We start from the raw sequence: 24,010 nt of genomic DNA, 5'->3' as shown, positions 1-24,010 counted from the left end.
TCCCATTTCCCTCCCCCTCCCCCGATCAAGTCCCCCCCTCCCTCATCTGCTCGAGGAGCAATCAGGGTTCCCTGACCTGTGGGAAGCCCAAGGACTGCCCACCTCTATCCAGGTCTCATAAGGTGAGCATTCAAACTGCCTAGGCTCCCACAAAGCCAGTACGTGCAGTAGGATCAAAAACCCACTGCAATTGTTCTTGAATTCTCAGTATTCCTCATTGTCCGCTATGTTCAGCTAGTCCGGATTTATCCCATGCTTTTTCAGACCTAGGCCAGCTGGCCTTGGTGAGATCCCAATAGAACATCCCCATTGTCTTAGTGTGTGGGTGCACCCCTCGTGGTCCTGAGTTCCTTGCTCGTGCTCCGTCTCCTTCTGCTCCTGATTTGGACCTTGAGATTTCTGTCCTATAATTCAAGTCTGATATTTTTTAAATATTTATTATGTATACAGTATACAATATTCTGTCTGTATGTCTGCAGACCAGAAGAGGGCAGCAGACCTCATTACAGATGGTTGTGAGCCACCATGTGGTTGCCGGGAATTGAACTCATGACCTTTGGAAGAGCAGGCAATGCTCTTAACCACTGAGCCATCTCTCCAGCCCCCTGATTATATATTTAAAGATTTATTATGTATACATTACTTCCATGTATGCCTGCAGGCCAGAAGAGGGCACCAGATCTCATTATAGATGGCTGTGAGCTACCATGTGGTTGTTGGGAATTGAACTCAGGACCTCTGGAAGAGCTGTCAGTGCTCTTAACCTTTGAGCCATCTCTCCAGCCCAAGTCTGATTCTTTATCCACTTACATATACTGCAGAATTTGTTCCACAATTGAAACTTTTTTTTTTTTGGTTTTTTGAGACAAGGTTTCTCTGTGGTTTTGGAGCCTGTCCTGGAACTAGCTCTTGTAGACCAGGCTGGTCTCGAACTCAGAGATCAGCCTGCCTCTGCCTCCCAAGTGCTGGGATTAAAGGCGTGCGCCACCACCGCCCGGCTTCAGTATTTAATAACCTTTCTCTTTTGTTTTTCGAGACAGGGTTTCTCTGCTTTGGAGCCTGTCCTGGAACTAGCTCTGTAAACCAGGCTGGTCTCGAACTTACAGAGATCCGCCTGCCTCTGCCTCCCGAGTGCTGGAATTAAAGGCATGTTGAAACATTTTTAATCACAGGTCTGTAAACATCAATTACAATGACCTAATACGTGGCTTTAAAAATTGAGCACTTTCCTGGCATGGTTGAGGTCCTGGGTTCAATCTCTAGTAAAAATATTACCCTCCAGTCACCATTTGTAGAGGACAACTGGGCATGGGTTGTCTCCACTGTGTGGGTCTCTGGGTTTGAGCTCAGTTGTGCTAGTGTGACTCAGTGTCACTAGCGTCCCTCCAGACTGCAGCGCTGCTGTATGTCCCAGCATTCATCTGATGTGAGTGGGTTTCCTGTCATGGTTGTGAATTTCACCTATTTCTAGTGGAAGGGTGCTGTAGCAGTTTTGCCCTTGTCTTGCCTGTGTCCCAGCAGAGGGTGCGTGCACAGAAGAGCAGTCACACTGTAGTAATTGGATCAAATTTAAAAAGAGGGTCCTTGGGGAATCTGAGTGGGAAGCTTGGGGTCCGTCACTGCTTGGCCCTCAGGAAGTGTCCAGCCAGGGGAGACACGTATATCCTTTAGAAGAGTTGGCCCTGGATGGGCGCCTATTGTTCCTGGGTATACATGCAGTAGGTACCCTTGCTTTGTCCTAAGTGTCCCCTTGGGGTGCTGGTCTGCACTCCTCCCCCTGCTGCCATTATCAGCTGTGTCCAGATGGCCACTTTCCTAATCTGTGGTACTGGAGCTCAGCTGGGACCAGAGCCTTTGTGCCCGGCTGTGCTGGCCCTGGGGCTTTGAGGATGGGAGATGGGAAACAAGCTCCTTTATAAAGGCAATCTGAGTGCAGAGGGCCTGCAGATGGGGCCAGCCAGTACCTGGGGCTGCAGCCTCCCTGGAAACAGTCTGTCTCTGCTCTGGAGCCCTGGGCCACACCAAGTATACAGTGGCCTCAGAGTTGTGTCTCACCAGGTACACCCTGGCCTGTCGCTGTGGTACCTTTCACCCTGAAACAAAATGCTGGGCCTGGAGAGATGGCTCAATGAGAGTATAAAGGCTCTTGCTGCAGCTAAGCCTGCTGGCTGGAGTTCGGTCCCTGGACCCCACATGTTAGAAGAGAACCAACTTCCACAGTTTGGTCATCTGACCTCCAGACGGATGCCATGACGCAGTAAAATAAAAAGAATACATATCTACATTAATAAAAGGAAATGAGGTAATGGGTGTGCTAACAGCTGGATGCAGACATTCCTCCGAAACTGCTACACTGAGACCTCATCCTCTGTCATAGCATTGAATGGGGACGGGTGACAATGGCTCAGCTGGCAAAGTGCTTGCCATGCTGCCCGATGACCTGAGTTGGGATCCCCAGAACTCAGGTAAAGATAAAAGAAGAGAACAGACTCCACAGAGTTGTCCTCTGGCCTCTGCACGTACTTCATGCACATGTATACATACAACATGAACTCACTATAGTAAATGGATAAAGTTGAGAAAGAAGTCGGGTCCACCGGGTAGATGAGTAAGCCATCTGGATTAGTGTCATTTGGAGAGGTGGAGGGGAACTTAAAAAGTAGAGCCTCACCAGACAGAATCTGCTGGCACCTTCGTCCTCGTGCCAATTGCACTCTCCAGTGTCCAGAACAGTAGTCTAAGTAAGTATGGCTGTCTGGGTGGCCCACAGTGGCAGAGGAGTCCTGGCAAGCTGCAAAAGCAAGAAGGAACTGATAGGTAGGGATACCGCCTCTGGACAAAACAGGCACGAGCTAGAACACACCCAACTTCTGAAAAACGTTTTATTTCTACAAGGAAAGGGGCAATAAATTAAAGGACTATTCACATGAAGTTCCAGGAAGAGCCAACTGCTGTGCCCTAATTTCCTCCTGGCTCAGGCTGTCCCAGTCACCTGCTCAGGCTCTGGACAATGGTGACGCAGCCGTGCGAGCTGGTGCAGCGTTGCAGTGATGGCTGGGCTTCCACCTGCCCACTGCTAGGATCAAAGGTGAAGACGCTATTGGTGCTCTCTCCATGTTCGTCCCGCCCACCAAGAATGTGGACCTTCCCGTCACACACCGTCACGCCACAGCTCTCCTGAGTGGACAGACAGACAGACAGACAGTTAACTGGGATGCGGCCAGGGACTCTCTTGGTTCTAGTTGGCCATGCCACATAGCAGAGCCTTCCTACGGACTGACTAGGCAATCTGGATGGAGACTAAATAATTGGGTGAACCTGACCCTTACTAAATAAATGGCCCGGACAAGTCACCTGCTCTGTGTCTTAGGTCTCATCTGCACAGTTCAAAGAGCAACCACCCTCATCACTGACATCGTATGTGGGATATCCTTCACTTGATCTAAAAACCATGGCTAGATTGTATGCATGCAAACAGTAACACCATCCTGCAGTCTTATTCAGAGCCGGGAACCTAGGCCTTGGAATCACCCAGGGCCAGAACTGACCAAGACCATCAATTATACATCTCCATAGTTTCTCTGGAGTTTTGGGGCAGCACGGGGTGGGGGGACGAGGGGCTATGGACACCCAAGATTTGCACCTCTGGTCGCTGATGTCACTGGAGCAAGGAACTTAGCAAGTCCCTTGCCTACTCCTTGCTAGTTGGTACCTTTGTGGTAGACCAGAATCATAGCATTTGGATTCTAGATACTGACTTACTACAGCCCAACTGATGGCCCTGGGCCAACCTCTCATGAGAGGAGATTTGTCACTGGGAGGACAAGCAAGGGGACTGTGGGATGCAATCTAGCGCGGAGTCATTGTAAGCTCCAGAGCCTTGGGAATGGGTCTGCACTCCTGGATCTGCCAGTGCAGGAGCCCTCACTTACCACAGGGCCTGGCAGCTCGGCTGCCTCTCCCCAGACGTCGGTGCCAGGGTCGTAGGTGAAAATCTTACTCATGAGGCCACCCACCACGTAAATGGTGTCCTCCAGGGAGACGGCGTCCAGGCACCGCTGCAGGAAGGGTGCCGGTGATCGCAGACTCCACTGGTCCTCCTTAGGGTCAAAGCATTGCACCTGCAGGAGGGACAGCTGTGGTAAACGAGCCTCACCTGCAGAACTGCCCTCCACCGGCGTCCTCGTACCTCTGTCTCTAGGAATACCTGGCAGATTACCCTAATTTGTATCCCACTATGATTGGCTTATGATGTGCTGGGAATCAAACCTAGAGCTTGCTGCATCCTATAACCCCAGCTTATAATAGATGCTTTTTTTTAATGGAGGAAAAGCATTTTAACCAATAGTACCTCCGTCATCTAATTTTTATAAGATTACTTTTATTTATGTGTGTCTCTCTATGTCTGGCCGCGGAGGCCGGAAGAACGTGTCGGATCTAGTTAAAGTGAAAGGCAGTTGTGAGCACCTGACATGGGTGCCGGGAACTAAACGCTGGTCCTTTGCATGAGCGGCAAGTACTCCTAACCTTCGAACCATCCCTCCAGCCCCAATCTTTCAAAAAATTAATTTTTATTTTTTTTTGAGGGGGGCTAAAGATAGGGTTTCACTGTGTAGCCCTTGCTGTCCTGGAACTCACTCTGTAAACACAGGTTGTCCTCAAAACTCAGAAATCTGCCTGCCTCTGCCTCCCTAGTGCTGGCATTAAAGGCGTGCACCACCACTGCTTGGTTCAGTCTTTCAGTTTTTAAAATCTATGAAACCCACATGGATGGTACCAATCAGAAGGGTTCAGGTGTCTCAGTGAGTACCCTCTGAGTTTCTCTCTCCCTTGCTCCCTCTCTCTTGGATTTTTCGAGACAGGGTTTTTCTCTGTAGCTTTGGAGCCTGTCCTGGAACTCACTCTGAGAACCAGGCTGGCCTCGAACTCACAGAGATCCACCTATCTCTGCCTCCTGAGTGCTGGAATTTAAGGCATGCACCACCTCTGCCCGATTTTTTCAAGACAGGGTTTCTCTGTAGTCCTGGCTGTCGCTCTGCAGACCAGGCTGACCTCGAACTCGGGGATCTGCCTGTCTTTGCCTCCTGAGTGCTGTGATTGAAGGCATCTCATTTCCTTGATCGAAATCTGGGAAATGATTACCGGAGTGCTGACTGGATTCAGAAAATTAGATTGTCTCACACCAGTCCCAGATCTATCCTGCAAACAGTAGGCCACTCCGTTTCCCTGAAGCCTCTAATCCTAACCCCAAGGCCTGAGCACACCTTGTCAGTGTTGACACCGTCCTGCCCAGCGCCCCCAATCACGTAGAGCTGACCAGCGCAGGGCGCCACCGCTGCAGAGCTCACGGCCTCCGGCAGGGGCGCCGTGGCCTCCCAGGTGTTGGAGAATGGGTCGTAGCGCTCAACGCTGCGCAGGCGCCGCAGGCCATCGAAACCACCCACTGCAAAGAGCTGAGGGCGAAGACAAAAGCCAGAGACTCGGGATTCAGAGCTACAGGCGACTCCAACACCCCACCGCTCCAATCTGTAAGCCCGCCAGGGGCATCTCAGCGCAGACTCTGCCTGGCCATGTTCCTCTCTCCCTAGTTCAGGAACCCCCTTCCCTGTTCAATGCTGGGGACAGGAGACAAGTGTCCGAATGAGGAATGCTCCAGCTGCGGATGACGCTTAGTAATAACTCGAGTGGTTACTAAGGGTAACCACCCACGCACCCGATTCCTGTGTGTTTCTGGACGCAGAATGAAGTTTACAAAGACAACTGGCTGTATTTTGCTTGTAAGCGGCAGAGTCAAGACTCAGTACCTGGTCTATTTGGTCTCAGACCCAAACCGTTTGCCACCGAATTGTATTCTTACAGTGATGGCTACTTATCAGGGAGTGGCGGTGATGTTGAGACAGGGTCTTGCTATGGAGCCTGGGCTGGCCTCAAACTCATGACCCTCTTGCCTCAGCCTCCCACGCGCTGAGATTACAGGTGTGAGCCACCAAGCCCAGCTGCTGTGATGACTGTTAGCACTATTATATGATCTAGCAAGTCCTTTCTAATGTTCTGAAGCCTCAGAGCCCTCCTTCCCTACATCCTGAATCTCAGGGCAGCAGCAGCCAGAGTGTTCCTACCTGTCCCTGCAGGGTCACCATCTTGTGCCTCCACCTGCCCTTGTGCATGGAGGCAACCTTGATCCAGGTGTGCAGATGGGAGCTAAACATCCAGACATCTCTGCTGTTGATGTGACCTCCTATGGGGAAAGAAACAGTTGTCTTCCCCTAGATCTCTTACTAACTCCCAGTGTCCCCAAAGAGCCAAAAAGCACCCCTAAATCCAAGGGAAGGCGTAAGAGCATAGGAAGGCTTTCTCACTGGGCTGGGGTAAGACTAGGCCTATCAGCCAGACGGTGTGCTCTGAATGGAAGGACAGGATATCAGAGAGATCCAGGGAGTGGAGGGTGCCTATAACCAGCTGCCCTGTGGTGCGATACCAGTCGAGCTCTGGGAACCAAACGGGGAGGGGTATCCTCAAGACAATCTTTAAGAATGTGTGATGGGCCAGGGGAAAGCAGGGCATCTTCCTTTCCATCCTCATCTCTCCGAGGTGCTGGGATTATTATACAGTTTCCACACAGGAAGTGAGGATGAGTTTTAGGGACCAGGAATGACCAGGTGGCCTTCTTGTCAGAGCAAAGTCACAGTTTAAGGCCTTCCTGTCCCAAGCTTAGCATCAACACTTCCCACAGGTGACTGGCTTTGCTGGACCACATGGTTTTAGCCACTAGCTGTAGGGGATTATGGAAAAGCCGGCCCCCATCTTCCGACTGGGAGGAGTAAACAAGGCGTGTACGTGGGGAGTGGGGGGACCGGGAGGCCCCTACTTCAGTTGTGTCCTCACCAGAAACGTAAATGTCATTTCGGAGTGCACAGGAGGCAAATTCAGAGCGTGTGTACCCAGGCAGGCTGGGCAGCGGGGTCCAGCGCTGACTTTCTGGGTGGTAAGCGTCAGCGAAAGGCAGCTTCAGAAGCCCCTTTCTGTCGCACCCGCCAATGACCACGATCATTTCGGCTAGGTCCATAAATCTGGGGTGAGGAGAAACCCGATAGCTGTACACGCACGCTGCGGCCCTTTCCCAAGCCACCTCCACCTCCTGCAAATGGTGCAGGCAATTGCTGAACCAGAACTCCAGTGCGCGTTGCCTCTAAGCGATATCCCTAGCCCTTGGGTTTGTTATTCTTCTGGGCGTCCAGCGCCAAGCCCCGTTTCTTTCTCGCTGTTTGGATCACACCATGCAATGCCACTGCCCTTCTGTCTGCCCTGTCCCTGGAACCCATCACTTACAGCCTTACCTCTGGTTACGGATAAGAAGGGAGTTACTAACCCTTACCTTAGTCTACTGGCCTCTAAGTTACAGAAAAAAGACTTTCCCCAAAGCCTTTCCCCTTCCTTTGTTTAATCCTTCAGATGGCTGTTAGGATTATTGCCCCTTTTACAGAGGAGGAGAGTGAGGGACTCTTAGATTAAGGGCTAAATTGTGCTGTTTGGTCCGATAAGAATCTCCATTCCTAACAGCTAAGGTACTGCATTCTTCCCCCTAGCCCCTCCTAATGGGGAATTGCCTTGAGCAAGATGACTCAGACCTCCTGCAAAGCTCTCGCCTTCGACCCTTTGGGTTTATGGCCTCACCGAATTTTCCATACCCTCCAGCTAAGTGCTTTCCTAACCCATTTTGTGTCCCTGCCTTGCTCTCAAAATTAGAGACAGCATCACCACTGTCTTCCGTCCCTCAGAGATGAAGGGCCATGGTAGACTTTCCCACCTATAGTCTCCGGGCCTGGCATTGCTCTGGTGGAGTGGATGTTTCTCGTGCCTTTGTGTGCTTGTCTTACTAGCCAGTAGGTCCCTAGAGAGCAGATCCCAACAGGACCCGTTTCTCAGAATGGCGGATGGAGCGGGAATTAGAATGCATCCTGCTCTCACAAGCCTAACTCTTCAAGGCAGACTGCCAGGTACCAGGAAACGGTGACATTTCAAGAGGGGCAGTGAAGGAGCCAGAGCTGGGGAAGGCACGAGGCCTCGCTGGGGTGCGAGGCTAGCAAGTGGGAGGCCATACCTCCGCGGCCGGGCCCGCAGCGCGCCAGCCTCCCGGCCCAGGATGAAGCAGGCGCTGGCCTCGAGCAGCAGCGGGCGGCAGTCGCTGCAGGCCTGCAGCAGCTCATCAGCCTCCACCTTCTCCAGAAAGTAGGTGGGCGCCAGCAGCGGCAGGCGCACGTGCTCCAGCAGGAGACGCAGGTGCCCGCGGCGAGCCGGCGCGTCGTGGCGCACCCAGCGCATGGCTGCCTCGAACACGGCCTCCTCGCGCGCCACGCGCAGCCCGGGGTCGGCCAGCAGCGCCGCCACCTCATCCGGCGCCAGCTCCAGGAAGTCGGCGTGGCGCGTCACCTCCACGAAGGCCTGGCGCAGCACGAGGCCGCAGCGCTCGGCCAGAGAGGCGAGCGAGAAGGCGGCGGCCACGCGGCGCAGCGCCAGGCTGTTGGCGGCCCGCAGGCGACCCTCGAGGAAGCGAGCGCACGCCTCGCGCAGCCCCGCCACGCCCAGCCGCTCAGCCAGCGCCAGCACCGCGGTCGCCTCCTCCTCGGCGCGCAATCGCACGCCCGCGCCGTACACGTAGTCGAGCACGACGGCCAGCGCCGCGGCCGTCCCGGGCACCTCGGGTCCGACCGGGACCACGGCCGCTGCACGCTCGGGCCGGGCGGCCGCGAAGAGGCTGCGGAAGTGGGCGCTGGCCGCACTGAGCGCGGCGCGGTGGCACGGGAAGTCGCGGCCGCCGGCGCGCAGCACCACGTCGGTGAGGGTGCCGCTCCGCCGGTACGCGTTGAGTGTCTGCAGGATGCGCTGTGCGTGGCACGGTGCCGCGCACGGGGCCTCCATGCCCGGCTCCGACTCCTCGCGCCCCGGGGACTCCCGCATCCTATGTGAAGAAAACACACATCGCATTGGGGATGGGCCTGCTGGGGACATCCCGCACATTTAGGCCTTCCTTCGCTGGGTCACTCACCACGCACTTCTGGTCATGCAGCTACTGTCCTCACTCTCACCCCCACCCTAGTCCATCTAGTCGTCGTCTTCTTCTTCTTCTTCTTCTTCTTCTTCTTCTTCTTCTTCTTCTTCTTCTCCTCCTCCTCCTCCTCCTCCTCCTCCTCCTCCTCCTCCTCCTCCTCCTCCTCCTCCTTCTCCTTCTTCTTCTTTTTGGATTTTCGAGACAGGGTTTCTCCGTAGCTTCTGGTTTCTGTCCTGGAACTAGCTCTTGTAGTCCAGGCTGGCCTCGAACTCACAGAGATCCACCTGTCTCTGCCTCCCGAGTGCTGAGATTAAAGGCGTGCGCCACCACCGCCCGCCATCTAGACTTCTGATGGCGTTTAGCCAACCCCTGCCTTCTGTGTCCAGTCCTCCCCTCCAGAATCCCGAACAGTTTTCTGTTCAGACTTGGCTAAGGTTTTTCCTGCCAGGCTCTTCGGGAAACAGATGGCAAACTCAAATAGGATAATTTGAGGAGACTCAAAAAGGGAGGGGGAGGATGGAACGATTTTTACAAGTCTGGACAATGCGGTGTTTAGGGATTCCACCTGGGATTGAGTAGTGTCACGTGACTACCAATAACACCAGGAAAACCACTCTCAACTTCTGAAGGGGGATCTCAGGGAGGTTCCTGGAACTTGGACAAAATGTCTGTAGGAAGGGTCTGGTTACACGAGCTGTAGTCTCTGGTAAAGGGATTCAAGCTACTCTAGACACGTGTGTGTGTGTGTGTGTGTGTGTGTGTGTGTGTTCCTCACACAAGGCCACTAGATTAAATTAAACTATATTAAACTAGAGTTTTTTATAGCGGTTTTGTGTGTGTGTTCCTCACACAAGGCCACTAGATTAAATTAAACTAGATTAAACTAGAGTTTTTATAGCGGTTTTGTGTGTGTGTGTGTGTGTGTGTGTGCGCCAACAGTCGTAACCCCTATCTTTCTGGAGCTCAGAGCTTGGGCAGGGGTTTTTAGAGAGGACTGGGGAATTGGAGGAGCTCAGAAAGGACAGTCAAAACATTTAAGAAGGGGATTCCCGAGGTGAGTAGATTAGTTGAGCAAAAGCAGGGGAATGAGAGAAGTTTCCAGTGGAAAGATCCAGGCCCCAGGCACATGGGGTTCTCATCCTCCATTAGTCTGGTGTTATCGGGCCTGGGCAAGCCACCAGCGCCATCGGAAACATACTAAGGCCTAGCCAGAGAATGGTAGCTGTCGGGATGGATGGATGGATGTGCTGGGATTGTAGTAAGCCTGGATCAGCACTTCCTCGTGCAGGAGGATGTGTGTGAGTGGCCTTCAAGGCTCTGGGAAAAGCCTGTCCTTACCCGCACCCTCTTAAGAGTTTGCTGTGGGGAAACGGTCACATACAAGGAGCCTGCCCTTCAGAGGTTAACTGGGGGGCGGGGGGGGGGGGCGGAGAAGGAGTGTTTATCCACAGATTGCACTGTTCACCCTGGTTAGGACTTGGTCCTTAAGAACTGGCAGCTAACGCTTGACATGGTCCGAAGACAGGCGGTGCTCTCCTTCCCGTGGGAACTTACTCCCAGGCTCAGCTCAGCTCGGTGCGTGTTCGTGTGTGTGTGTGTGTGTGTGTGTGTGCGCGCGCGCGCGCGCGCTCGTGTGTGTCCATTCTCCCATCTACTGCTCCAGGGCAGATCAGCCTGGCTTTCACAGCGTCTGTGGGATCATGCTGAGTAGTGGACCCACCGCCTCGGCGTCACGCGAAATAAGTTCCTGATGGACAAGGACTGTTGCCCGGGGCGACCAGCCCAAGCCCGCCGGGCACCAGGCTGCTAATTCTAGCCCCTTCGCAGGACTTGCCAGGGTGGGGGGCGTGTCCTCAAGGAACAAGCCGGGATCCAGTGAGACAGGTCATCGGTCGGAGTACAGTAGAGCTGTCCTTAGCTAGCTTAGGAAGCAGCTACCCTCTAGGCGGAGACTCGAGAAGGCAGGTCTCAGGAGAACAGACCCCCTCCCCCGCTATTATTGTGATGGTCCTTAAGTTCACCTCCTAAGAACTTTGCCAATACTTATTGCCACCTATTGCTCTAGGCTTAGGGAACTACGGGCACACGGTGATGGGAGACTCCGTTTCCAACTTGAAGTCCCACTGTCCCGGGGCCCAAGGACACTTGGGAAGGTAGGGATTCTCACGTGGGGCTCCATCAGCATTCTCCCATTTCAGAATCTAAGCAAGTTCATGGGCGAACCGAGATACAGTCAGTGGAAACCGGCTCGGCACTCCACTCTCCTGCTAACCCCGCCCCGCACGCTTTGGATGGACGCTGCTTCCGAAACCCTGTCCCAGGTACTTGGTACTTACCTGGCCACGCCCTCTTCCGCAACTGCTGTTCTTGCAAATTCTAGCATCTCCAGCCCGTGCCTGCCGCTTGCTGCCTCGCCTGCTTGCCTGCTAGCAGCCTGAGCTCCTGGTTTTACTCTGGCTTTGCCTAGATTCCCACTTGGGCTCAGCTGCGGGAGGACAAAGGGACTGGACGCCAGGAGGGGGAGGGGAGGAGAGGGAGCCGGTAGGAATGGGCACTGGGCTTTTGTTCCGCTCTTGGACCAGTCTTGGGAGGGAGCTGTATGGATGAGCATGGAGTTGATTGTGTGTGCGATGCTGGGCAGTGGTGTTTCGAGGGCTGGGGGTGACAGGCATATGGTATACATATGGGGTGTCTGCTTCAGATTGATGGGGTGGTTGTCAGCATGTAGGTGTTCTAACCCATATGTGTGTACATTCACGGAACACAGTGACTGTGAAGTCCTGGGGTGCTTGGGCTATGTGGACATGTGACTGCATGGCTTTGGATGCCACCAGGAATGTGGCTGTCACAGCTATGGATCCAGGTTTCCCTCCTGCCTCTTTGTGACCACTACATGTATGATCCCTGCTCAGCACAGCTGTCATTGTAAGCTTTTGCATAACCCATGTGTCTGTGACTGTTCATTTGCATGTCAGAGACTTGTGTGTGTGAGATTATTATCAGATGTGTGGACCTATGCTCATGCGTATGTGGCAAGGATCTCTCTCTGCTCTGTGTGTTGCATGTGGTCCTGTGACTGGAGGTGTGTGGGGCCAGTGAGATGGCTCAGAGGGTAACAGCACCACATGGTGGAAGGAGAGAACCTACTCACACATATGCAATAGCACACAGGGGCCCACACAGTACACACATTCACATATACAAAATCAAACATAATCTAAGCCAGGTGGTGGTGGCACACGCCTTTAATCCCAGCAGTCGGGAGGTAGACGCTAGGCGGATCTCTGTGAGTTCGAAGCCAGCCTGGTCGAGGTCGATAAGAGCTAGTTCCAGGACAGGCTCCAAAGCCTGTCTCAAAAAACCATGTGTGTGTGTGTGTGTGTGTCTGTATGTGTGTGTGTGTAATTTTGCCACTGTTATGACCCATAATGTAAATGTCTGTGTTTGTTGACGGTCTTAGGCAACCCCCGTGAAAGAGTCGTTTGACCATCAAAGGGGTCCAGACCTACAGATTGAGAACCAATGACCTCGTGCAAGATGGAGCAGGGGTCCAATCTCCCTTCTTCCCTTCAGGATGCATTCAAGGCCATGCAGATTCAGTGGGAGCCTCAAGAACTACAGACCTTCCCTGTTTCTACCCTGACCTTCCCCACAGAGGGCAGAAGGCAGAGCCCCAGAAACTGTGAGGTGGGAGGGGACACGGACACCAGTGTTCCCAGTACTGTGTTGACTTCCAGCTCAGGTACCCTTTCTCATGCTAAGCAGGGGGTGTGAGCCTGCTTCAGCCAGACCCACAGTCAAACCTCACCAAGGCAAGACATCTGCACTCAGGGCTTGTTCTGCAGGTCCAGGAGCTCAGATACCTCCATGTCACCTTGAAGAACTTGCTAACCCTGATCTACAGCCTGTCTCAGATCCAGGACCTCTTGCTGTGACATTCCTAGCTGGTTACAAAAGGTGCAGAAGGCTGACATGAGGGCCTGTCATCCCAGGCTGGACGTGAGCTCCTGCTCTCCTAGGCTGGAAGTGAGGTCATGCCCTCCCAGGCTGGACTTGAGGGCCTGTCATCCCAGGCTGAACATGAGGTCATGCCCTCCCAGGCTGGACGTGAGGTTCTGTCCTCCCAGGCTGGACGTGAGGTCATGCCCTTGCAGACTGGACGTGAGGGCCTGTCCTCCCAGGCTGGACATGAGGGCCTGTCCTCCCAGGCTGGACATGAGGTCATGCCCTTGCAGACTGGACGTGAGGGCCTGTCCTCCCAGGCTGGACGTGAGGGCATGCCCTTGCAGACTGGACGTGAGGGCATGCCCTTGCAGACTGGACGTGAGGGCCTGTCCTCCCAGGCTGGACGTGAGGGCATGCCCTTGCAGACTGGACGTGGGGTCATGCCCTCCCAGGCTGGACGTGAGGTCATGCCCTCTCATTTTCTCACTCTCAGCAAAGTTGGAGTTTTTTGATCTTGTTTTTGAGCCAGGTATGGTGGCACACACTTTTAACCCCAGCACTAGGGAGTCAGAAGTAGGGAGATATCGGTTCAATGCTAGCCTGGTCTACATAGTGAATTCCAGGACAGCCAGGACTATGTAGAGAGACCCTGCCTCAAAAAATACATTTTTTTATGTATATGGGTGTTTCACCTGTGTGTATGTCTGTTCTGTGTGGTGGAAGCCAGTCAGACAGCTAGGAGCCACTATGTGGGTGTTGGGTATTGAAACCTGGTCCTCTGGAGGATTAGCCAATACTCTTAACTATTGAGCCATCTCTTCAGTCCACTGGAGTTTATTTTTTCAGAAAGACATCTTGGGGGTTGGAGAGATGGATCAATAAAGTTAAGAGCACTGGCTGCTCCTAGCGGACCCAAGTTTGGTTCTCAGCACCCAGGAGATCCAATACACTCTTCTGGACTCTGAGAGTACCCACACGTACATCCAAATAAATATTTTTTAAAATTTAAAAAGATAGTTTTAAAGGCACGTGCTACCACACCCTGGCAAGACATTTTAAGCACGAGTTAAGTAAGGGTGTGGATATTCTCAGAGTAGCCCTGGCTTTGCTTGTTCAAAGCTATGTGACCTTGGATGATCTCTTTGCTATACTGCCCCCACGGAGGGGGGGCATTCATTGGTTTTGTAATCCAGGGATGCTGAAGCTCCAGCATCACGACTGACCACGGGAAGAGCTTGGATATTCAGTCATCTTCATTTTCATCTCTGAAATGGCTCTTCCTCAAACCCAGGGGCCAGCACCCAAACCCAAATCTGACAATTCAGAGACAGCACACATTAAGACGGCAGCTTTAATTGTCCTGGCCCATAGGTTCCCTCTCCTGTAGGCATTTCTGGCCAGACGTCCATGCTTGACAGAGCTCACAGCGCTTTGCCCGGGTGGCCCATTGCCCTGCAGACACTGCTGTGGGAACCTGAGGTCATATCAGTCTGTTGACCATGTGGTCTTCAAGGCTTCTTCTGACCCAGAGGGCCTGTTGAACAATTGGGTGTGAGGCAGAACAACCCCAAACCTGTGATTCTGGACATCTCTAGCTACTTCTCGGGGACTCAGAGGCCAGTGGTGGAGCGAAGCTGGTTGGGAGGAACATGTCTCCACCATAGCCACTGGTTTTCCTCCTGAGATGAACTTCCTTGTGCTTTGAGATGGGTGCAGAGAGTAGAGCTGCCAGGCAGGGGTGAAGCCCAGCCCACATCCTCAAAGGCAGGATGAGAACAGAGTCTCTCATCTCACAGCATGGACAGATAAATAGACAGGAGTGGTCCCAGGGACGCAGCCACACCCTCCACTTCCACGGGGCACACGGCAAACCTTCCAGGCTGGGAGGCCAAGGACGGCTGTGAGATGGACCAGGAGACTAGGACCACGCTTCCCGGATGAAAAGTCCCAGGCCTGCAGGGGCATCTGAGAGGCTAGAGTCCTGGCCCACCTGGGCCTCAGTGGAGAGGTCATCCCCCAAGAGAGGCTGGAACTGACAAAGGAGCTTGGGGCATTCAAGTAGGCTGCAGAACCAGCTCCCCCCGCAGGAGCAGTTACTGTCAGCGCCTCTCTTCTAGATGCTACCTTAGGTACACGTCAGGCAGACTGATCTTCAGCTAATGGCCACCCCGGTCTGTGAGGGTCTTGGCACGGCTGCCACCGCCGCGAGGGCCCACGGGAGTGGCTGTGCTGTTGGCATAGGTGTCATAACTGCTGTCTGAGCACACGGAGAGCTCATCAGAGACCTCTACACCATCACTGATCTCTGTTGGACCAGAAGAGACAGGGTGTGAGTAGGGAGATGGGCTCTGAGGACAGGGAGACAGGAGGGGAGGGAGGCGCGATGAGGCAGATGTAATTACTGGATCCAGTTAGCCATGAACTCATGGGCACTGAGCCTGCATTTAGGGGCCCCCTGAGTCCCTCCTGGGCCCTTAGTCCTCTGGTCCCTGGAACATCCTGCTGCAGAAAACCATGACACCTTAGGTGCTTTGTTACCCAGTGCTAACTTTCAGGCATTTGCACACACACACACACACACACACACACACACACGACATATGCACACACACAAGCATTTGCACACACAAGCATTTGCACACACAGCCTTCTCTCTGTTCAGTGACTTCCTAGTGATCCCTCTTTTTCCTAACATCTGTCTCCCCATCTCTGGTATGTCGATCTAATAGATACCTCCTTGATTCCCCAGGCTGGACTGGGGCCTCCTGTTTCATGCCAGCCTGGTTCATCCAGCCTCTATCACAGTCTGCAAGGGCAGGGGCCTCTCCTTGTCCAGTAGACTGTCTGTAGTCCTGTTCTACACTAGCTGCTTTTGCTTTGTTTTGAGACAGGGCCTCAGATAACTCAGCTCACCCTTTCCTGTCTCTGATCATTCCACAGGCTCCCCCAGCCATCTTCACATCCCAGTTACGTCACCACCTCAAACCTTCCTTGCTACCTCACGGAGCTCTGGGCACACTTCCTGCCTTGGCTCTTCACCCAAGAGGTACAGTGATACCCAGTTTTGCACATTTTTACAGCTGCCTTCATCATGGGAAGAGCAGCAGGGACTGGCAGCAGGGGACAGAACACAGCTGTCACTTATAGATGTCACATGTGAACTAAGGAGAAATGTAGGACCTTCAAACAGCCTATCACCGAGCCCCTGGACCTGGGGTTGTCTGACGTGTTTCTGTCCCTCAGTGCGTGCATGGGTGTGAGCCTGAAAAGAGGCTATGTCCACCTGTCCTTCTGTGTCATGTGAACTGTCTAATCCAGGGCCCATGCAGGCTGTCACCTGAGAAGATGAGCTTCTCTTTCATGATGCTGACATCCCGGCTGGTCCGACGTACGGCAGCGCTCAGCATGATCTGCTCTGGGTTATAACTCCGGATGCCACCCAGGCGCCACCTGCGGAGACGGCCCTGTGGGCATCAGGTCCCTCCCCAGGCTCCCTGGAGCAGACACCCTGCCCACTTCCATAGCAAGAGACCCACAGCACAAATGGGGAAACTGAGGCTCAGAGAGGGGCAGTCAACTGACGCCCAGCCAGGGCTTTCCTGCCCTTCTTTCTCCTCTCACTTATCAGCAATCTTGGCCCAGACAGGCAGTTTTATTAGTTATGCCCTGGCTTTCTTTGGGTGGGACAGTTGCGGGGTGGGGTGAGCTCAGCAGATGTGACTGATAACCCACTTTTATGAACACACCAGCCTCAGGAAACCCCAGCAGAGGCTTCCTGTAAACCCACCAAATGCAATGGGCTGAGAAAAGCCAGAAGGAGCCAAAGAGGACACTGAAGCGAGGTTTTGTTTAGGATTGGTCCTCACAGGTTCCCAGACAAGGATGTCAGGAGAACTTGGCACGGAATTATCCAACTAGAAATAAGAACCCCCGACTCCCCAGGAGACGGAACCTTGACGGGTGGTTGGGGGCAGTGAAGAGTCCATATGAAACTCACTGTGGGTTTCTAGACAGGGCTAGCACAGCAGAAACGGACAGACAGGGTGGCAGGACCGGGCAGACGGAGGTGGGGAGCAAGAGGCAGGAGGGGAAGGCACTGTGCCTTGGCTGGGCCGGCTGCCTTGCCAATCCTTGTGGGCAGTGCTTGTTCCTCAGGCTTCTTGTCAGGCCCCCAGTGCCAGCCTCAACGCCTGGTAGGTTGTCGTGTTGGATGAGTGTTTGTTGAATCAATGAATGAAAGAATGAGGCCCATAGAGAAACGATCTTCCTTCCCCCTGCTTCACCTCCCAGGCTCCCTCTTCTCGCTCTGGCTATCCCTGACCCTCAGGAGACAATAACTCTGGGGCTCAGTATCACACCAGGCAATGCATGTGGACTTTGCAGGTGGGAAGAAGAGGTACGAGCTAAACTTCCTTTCAAGGGTTCAGTCTCATAGCCAGGTTCCAGCTTCTCCTGCATCCCAGCCTAGAAGCTGTTCAGCAGAGCTACCTGACCCAACACAGGTCCTAAGACACCTGACCATCCCTAACACCTAGGTCTCATCTTAGAAACTAATGTTAGAACCCACTGGGAAGAGGATCAGGCCAGGGTCTCTACAGCCAGGCACATCCAGGACAGGAAAGCAACTGGGGGGGGGGTCTCCCTGGGGGAAAGGAGTGAGGGTGTGGGCCATAGACAGTGAAAAAGAGAAGGTGATGCAGAGAAACGGGGTGAGCCACTGGAAAGGAAGTCCAAGAGGCAAAAGCCAATGGAGCCAGACAGAAACAAAAGTGGGGCTTTGCACAGGGCAGGTGGCGAAGGACCCCCTGAGTGCTGGACTTGGGGATGTGAGGACCCTCTCTCTCCCCAGAGGAGACACTCAGGTGCTGAGGGAAGCTGGGTCAGCACCTACCAAGGAAACACTGGTCCCCACCCTCAGCAGGGACCAAAAAGTACAGCACGGGAAGAATAAATCCCAGCACGCAGGAGGCTGAGGCAGGAGGAACACCAGTCAGAGGACTTGGCTTACATAGTGAGGCTCATCTCAAAGGGGAAAAGGAACCGGAAAGGAGAGAGCAGAAAGGAGGCGGGTGGGGGCATGGAAAAGGGCCAGTGCTTCAGGCACAACAGCAGCGTTTCAGACAGACCTGGAAAGGGAGTGGCCAGAAATGGGGGGAAGAGGAGCAGGAGGGGGACACACCAGAATTACCTGATCAAGTGATAGCTGTGAGATTGCCAGAGTGCAGCAGAGAGGGGGAGGGGAGAGAGGAGGGACATGCGCCATCAGAGCAGGGTGGGACAGAGAGAGAACGTCAGTCAAGAGCCAACCCCAGCCCCTTGGTGCCTGGTTGCCTAGGGCCCCAGGCTGGCCCAACATTGTCCCTCCCCCACAACCCATTCCACCCATGGCAATCACATGCCAGCTGTCTTAAGGGTATGGGAGGTTCCAGCCGGCTGAATAGCACTCGGTCCTCCTAGGTTTGAACCCATGTCCTGGCTGACAGCAGGCAGACCGGCCACGGAGAGAGCAGCATCCACCAGATACCACACAGCAGATACCACAGAGCAGATACCACACAGCAGATCCGGGAAAGGTTTGGCTCTGAGCCCCTGAGCTGGGTGCTCATCCTATAAGCCATCCAGCTAGTGCTGAGGGCGGGGCCTGGGCCCCGTTGAGGATAGGCTGGGTATGGACATGTTGGGGTCTACTCACTTCTGGAGCACAAAGATGCCAACGATGAGGCTGAAGGAGATCAGGTCGGCAGTGACCCACATGAGGCAGTACTCGTCTGGGGGCTGTGGAGAGAGGACCCAAGACCAGCCTCCAGTCAGAGCTCATCTAGACCGTGGGAGGAGGGGCAGGGGAGGAGCTTGAGGCTCCTCAATATTTTATTTTGGGCATGTTGTTCTACGTGTGTGTGTGTGTGTGTGTGTGTGTGTGTGTATTCAGGGTATACGAGGTGTGTTGAGTCTCGAGTGTGTGTAAGCTTACAGGAGCTCAAAGCAAGAGCCGAATGATTAAAAAAAAAAGAAACAAAACCAATGGTTCCTTTATTTGCAGGTAAGGTGTCATGTGCCTGGCAGTGGAGCTATGACCTTACAAATCGGTAAGGGGCGCCCGTGTGGGGTAGGAGGACGTTGATCACAGGGCCTGGAGAAAACAAAGGCCCCTGTGTGTCCCCTCAGCACCCTCAGCCTCAGACAGATGAGGGGCACTTTTCTTTTTCTTTTTCGAGACAGGGTTTCTCTGTAGCTTTGGAGCCTGTCCTGGAGCTAGCTCTTGTAGACCAGGCTGGCCTCGAACTCACAGAGATCCACCTGCCTCTGCCTCCCGAGTGCTGGGATTAAAGGTGTGTGTCACCACCGCCCGGCTGAGGGGCACTTTTTGAAGTCCATCAACTCCACGGGGCCTGAAATCTCCAACATGCACACTTCCGCAACCTGCCTGTGTGCTATTTCATGTCACCTTAGCGTGTTGGAGGTATTTAAGTACCATGGACAGGTAAGAACTGCAAAGTGGGCTCTTTCCGGCTTGGCAGGGGTCCCGATGAGTCAATTAGTCTAAAGCCCATAGCCCAGGCCTCCATAGCTTCCTGTCCACGACTGAGGCCCTCTTCAGGCCTTGCCCACACCTCTTTTTACCACCTATAACCTAGCTCTGACTCACCAACACTACAGCCCTCTTGGCTATGAAGCCCTCTCTCTCCCCTTCTTTGCATCCTCAGGGACAGGGCAGGGGAGCTTCTGCCTCGCTCCTGGGGTTATCTCCGGGCCAGGGATGGGAGCTCAACTGGCCTCAGGAGCTCCATGACTGACCCCCACATACTTCTCATGGTCCTTTGAGTAGACCCAGCCTGTCCACAGCCTCTTTGTAGAACAACTTCCCTTTAGAACCAAATCTAACAAGCAGCCCATGACTCAGGGAGATGTCAACTTCTTGAGTGTTGGTCGCTGGGCAATGTGATCTTCCCATGGGTCAGGCCCAGGGTCCCCAGCCTTCAATGCAGACCTCAGAGGTTGTGACAATTCCATTCTGCTTTAGCCTATAGCTGCCCTCTCACCCCTACATACCACGAACACCACCATCCCAGGGGGAGAACCCTTGCAGTAACAGATAGCCCTAGGTGCCCTCAGGCCCCACAATCTCCAACTCACCATGATCCAGAGTGGAGAAGGCACCCGAGAAAGGATATGGGTGTTGTCAGAAGTGACAGATGGAACCCCGGCACACCACAGCAGGGAGAAGAGCCACGGTGCGTTGACGGTGTAGAGGTTCACACTCAGGTTCCAGGATGCATAGTCCCTGGGCAGGGGGGCAGAGGCTGGTCAGCTGCCTTGCTGCCTGACCTGGGAGAGCACCCCTAACAGACTGTCCCCCTCACGGTCACCCAGGAGAATGAGGTGTCTGTGTCCATGCTCACAGGACACAGTCTGCCCAGTACTTCCCATCTCACGTCTGAACCCTGTGTGTTCTACCCTGTGCCCACATGTGCTAGGTGGAGGATCAAACTGGGGGATACACAGTCCCTCCTCCAGGGGCACCTGGGGTGACACAGGGCAGGCACCTGAGCTCCTGGTGGGACACCTGAGTGTAGCGAAGGTTCAGTTTCTGGATGTGACCTCTCCGTAGACTGGCGATGGCTTCTTTAGACCCGGATGTCTGCTGGAAGCCGGGAGCCATCTTCCGTACTAGAGGCCTCTGCCTGTTAGGCAGCCACATGACCTGCCGGTCGGAGACAGGGTGGTCAGGCCTCTCATTTCCAGACTTGGGGTGAGGGCCCTAGTCCTCCTAGATCCCTCAAGGGTCAAAGAGAGTCCTGTCTACAGTAACAGAGCCCATAGTGAACAACTCAATCAGCTTCCCTGATCAAGACAAGATGAGCAACCTCACCCTCCACCCTGACCACAGTCAACAGCATCTAGAGAACTATGCGTCACAGAGGGACCTCAGGATCCCAAAGTGTCACGCCTCAATGACTTGGGACAAATTCCACAGACGTAACAGGGAACCCACTCGCCTCTGAGCGATTGAAAGCACTTGCTGGGACTCTTTCCTGTCCCCAGAATGGACCAGTCAGGAAAACAAGGTGCACACAGCCCTATTTTACAAACAGGGAAGCTGAGGTTTGGAGAGGGGCAGGTAGGTCTATCGTGGTGCAGGGGGCTAAGCCAGCGTCACGGACAGGGCTTCACCTGGTGCTGTGGGAATCCTGAATGCAACACGGCCTCCAGCGTGATGTTGAGGAAGCTGCCACGGTACGGGTGATCACGGGGCGGGTCTCGCAGGTTGAGCAGCAGTGTGGCATTTCCCTTGGCGAGTTCCAGGAGCTCTGCCAGGCTGCAGATGGACTGATTCTGGATCTCCCTGTGGTCTGAGGGTGATAGGGAGCTGGCTGTCCAGAAGGGGTCAGTCTGGCAGAGACAGGGACACACACGGCTGTCACCAGCCCTTTGGAGCTTTCAAACACCTTCCTGGCGATAGAGCATGGAGAACCAGGACGGCCAGTCACTGTTGGTATGTTGGAGATTGATGGCTGTCGCCCAGTAGGGGTCTGAGGAATGCCTAACCTTCTCAATGGTCCCACCTGCTTCCCATGAGAACCCTTGGCTTGGAGTCAGTCCAGTGTGGTCTTGAGTCCATTATGTAGCCAAGGATGGCCTTGAACTCCTGATTATTTTTGCTTCCATTTCTAGTGCTGGGTGACGCTACCCTACCAAGTTTATGAGCTGCTGATTGAACCCAGGGCTTGGTCCATGCTAGGCATGCACTCACCAACTGAGTTACACCCCTAACCCTAGAAAAAGGGCTTCAACAATTAAGGATCAGCATCCTTGAGAGGGGAAGCCAACAGAACCAGAAACCCCTTAACAAGCAGTGATAGTCACAGGGTCTGGATGCAAGAGCCCAGAGGGGATTGCCAGCTAGCCTAGCTAGGGTCATCTGAGCTGATGGCCACCTGCCTCCTTCTTTAGGAGCCTTCCATGTTTCCCACGCCTAGGCAAGGCCCAGGTACAGGCAGACCTTGAGGAACCACTGGCCAGCGTTGAGCCTCTGCAGGACAGTCCAGTTGAGCATGGCAGCAGGCCTCCGGGCCAGCTCTGGAAACACCTGCTCTACGTTGGTGGTCCGCCTCAGGGTGGTGTCATGCAGGAGAAAGGGCACACCATCCAGGCTGCAGGAGAGAGTCACTGTCACTACCCATGCAGGGTGCCCACCTGCCCCCAATCACAGACCTCCCTTCTCCCTACCCTCAAAGGACACAGCCGTCCTGTTCCCACATCAGCTACAGAGTCCTCGCCTTTGAGGGGACAGTACTGGACCAGTGGGAACCTCCAAAGGTTCAGGGACCAGTCCTTAGACTCTCTGTGAAGGTCGAGTGGGGAAGACAGTTGAGGGGAGGGCTGGGGAGAGTGGATCTGTTCCTTTCAGCAATGTTAGAAGGTAAGTACTGCCTCTCTTGATAGTGGGGGAAACAGAGGCTAAGCAGGAAACACTTATCTCAAGGTCTGTGGCCACTAAGTGGTGAGACTTGGCCTCAAACCAAGCCCTCCAAGTGCTGTATCGATGACAGCGCCAGCACAGGTCCCCTTGACAAAGTTTATTACTTCCCTCATCCTCATCGTCCCACTAGGGCTGGACACAGTTCACAGAATGCCATAGTGTAGGACAATATAGGGCACCATGCTTCCCGCTCCCCAAGGCATTGTATCAGTCCTGTCAGAGAGGTATGATGCGTACAATCTATGCTGTCCACTCTGGGAGTGGTGACCTCACACACATGGTGTAACTGTTTATTGTATACCTGTGTGTATTTGGTGGCCCTACCTTCTCCTCTCCTCGGGGGGTAAGGAGATAGGTCGGTGTGGGTTTCCCCATCATTTAAACAAACACATACGTTGTTTCTATGGATGGAAATGTGCACATCACTTCTGTATGGGCTCTTATTGCTTTGTTTTTTGAGACAGGGTTTCTCCACTTAGCTCTGGCTGTCCTAGAACTCGATGTACAGATCTACAGACCACGCTGGCTTCGAACTTACAGAAATCCACCTGCCTCTGCCTCCCGAGTACTGAGATTAAATGTGTGGGTCACCACTGCCCGGCTTCTGTACGGTCTCATAGCCAGCATTACTGTCATTGTATTCTCTGTACCTTGCTTCACCTAGTCAAGTGTTTGCACTCTGCCTGGCAGAGAAACACAGATCTAATTCTTTTTCTAATGTGTCTATGGCAGGGCTCCAGGTCCCCACACCTAAACCTGACCTGGATAGGAGTTTGTTCTTTATATTCTGGAGTCTGGCACCAAACTCATTTGTTGCCAGACTGTTGTGGTTCACTCAAGCCTCTGCCCTCCCATCGCTAAGGCAGGGACAGGAGGTTTTACCCACAGACCCAAATGCAGATGCTGTGGGAAGGGAAGGAGGGGTTGCCACTGTCCTTCTCCGCAATGCCAACCTGATGGTGACGTCAGCTTGCAGCCCATACAGCTTCTGCTCCAGGGCCTTCCGGAAGGACATCAGCGTGTGTTCTGGAGCCAGCTGGAGAGGAAATGGTGGTGAGGGCAGAGCTAGGGCCCCTAATGACCCCTCCCCAGCCAGTGGGTGGTCATCGCTGCTGGAAGGTCTGTTTCCCACCTGGCTCATTTGCTGTGGGAGTGGGAACCCTGGCACCCACACAGCTTTGTTAGGACATGTATGCATTCCAGGGGACCTGGGGACACAGGCAGCAGTGTGCTGAGCACGGACCATGTGAAACCCAGACACAGCGGTACTAGCAAGCAGTAACTCTGACCACGTTATCCTTGCTGCATCGCAGGCACTGAGCAAGACTCTGAAAGCAAACGGCCTTTTGCACAGGCCTGTGGCCCCGTGGCAGTCTTGGGCAGACAGAGACAGAGTGCCTAGTTCCTTTTGGATTAATCTCAGAGCCCAGTCCTGGTAAAGATGCAGGGACGGGGGAAGGAGAAGAGATGGGGTTTCTGTAGTGTGAGGAGTTTCTTCATTCATTCAGGAATGATAATATTCTCTCCATCTATAC

General features: G+C 53.8%; 2 protein-coding genes across 9 annotated transcripts in view; both read right to left on the bottom strand.

The window, feature by feature from the left end:
* Positions 1-2,949: 2,949 nt before the first annotated feature.
* LOC121458615 (kelch-like protein 35) lies at positions 2,950-8,958 on the bottom strand. The gene is made up of 6 exons (XM_041667928.1): positions 8,102-8,958; positions 6,886-7,070; positions 6,120-6,238; positions 5,265-5,453; positions 3,933-4,121; positions 2,950-3,177 (listed from the first exon to the last, which is right to left on the bottom strand). The coding sequence occupies exons 1-6, from the start codon at positions 8,956-8,958 to the stop codon at positions 2,989-2,991; spliced, it is 1,728 nt and encodes a 575-aa protein (XP_041523862.1). The 3' UTR covers positions 2,950-2,988.
* A 5,332-nt stretch (positions 8,959-14,290) lies between these two features.
* Positions 14,291-24,010, bottom strand: part of LOC121459094 (glycerophosphodiester phosphodiesterase domain-containing protein 5) — a 77,236-nt gene continuing 67,516 nt past the window's right edge. For 6 of the 8 annotated variants that reach the window (XM_041668610.1, XM_041668607.1, XM_041668604.1 and 3 more), the window contains 9 exons: positions 23,429-23,511; positions 21,996-22,146; positions 21,167-21,385; positions 20,539-20,696; positions 20,129-20,276; positions 18,687-18,769; positions 18,183-18,197; positions 16,332-16,444; positions 14,291-15,299 (listed from right to left, as the gene is read on the bottom strand). In XM_041668610.1, the coding sequence (XP_041524544.1) occupies positions 15,151-15,299; positions 16,332-16,444; positions 18,183-18,197; positions 18,687-18,769; positions 20,129-20,276; positions 20,539-20,696; positions 21,167-21,385; positions 21,996-22,146; positions 23,429-23,511 (1,119 nt within the window). In that variant the 3' untranslated portion in view covers positions 14,291-15,150. The remainder of the gene's footprint in view (positions 15,300-16,331; positions 16,445-18,182; positions 18,198-18,686; positions 18,770-20,128; positions 20,277-20,538; positions 20,697-21,166; positions 21,386-21,995; positions 22,147-23,428; positions 23,512-24,010) is intronic. The other 2 variants (XM_041668609.1, XM_041668611.1) reach the window with 2 other exon arrangements.

The sequence above is a fragment of the Microtus oregoni genome, unplaced genomic scaffold (genome assembly GCF_018167655.1).
Source record: "Microtus oregoni isolate MIOR12 unplaced genomic scaffold, Mior012 000018F_ref0000195, whole genome shotgun sequence".
In the NCBI taxonomy this organism is placed as follows: domain Eukaryota; kingdom Metazoa; phylum Chordata; class Mammalia; order Rodentia; family Cricetidae; genus Microtus; species Microtus oregoni.
This window is presented reverse-complemented; position numbering and strand designations above follow the sequence as displayed.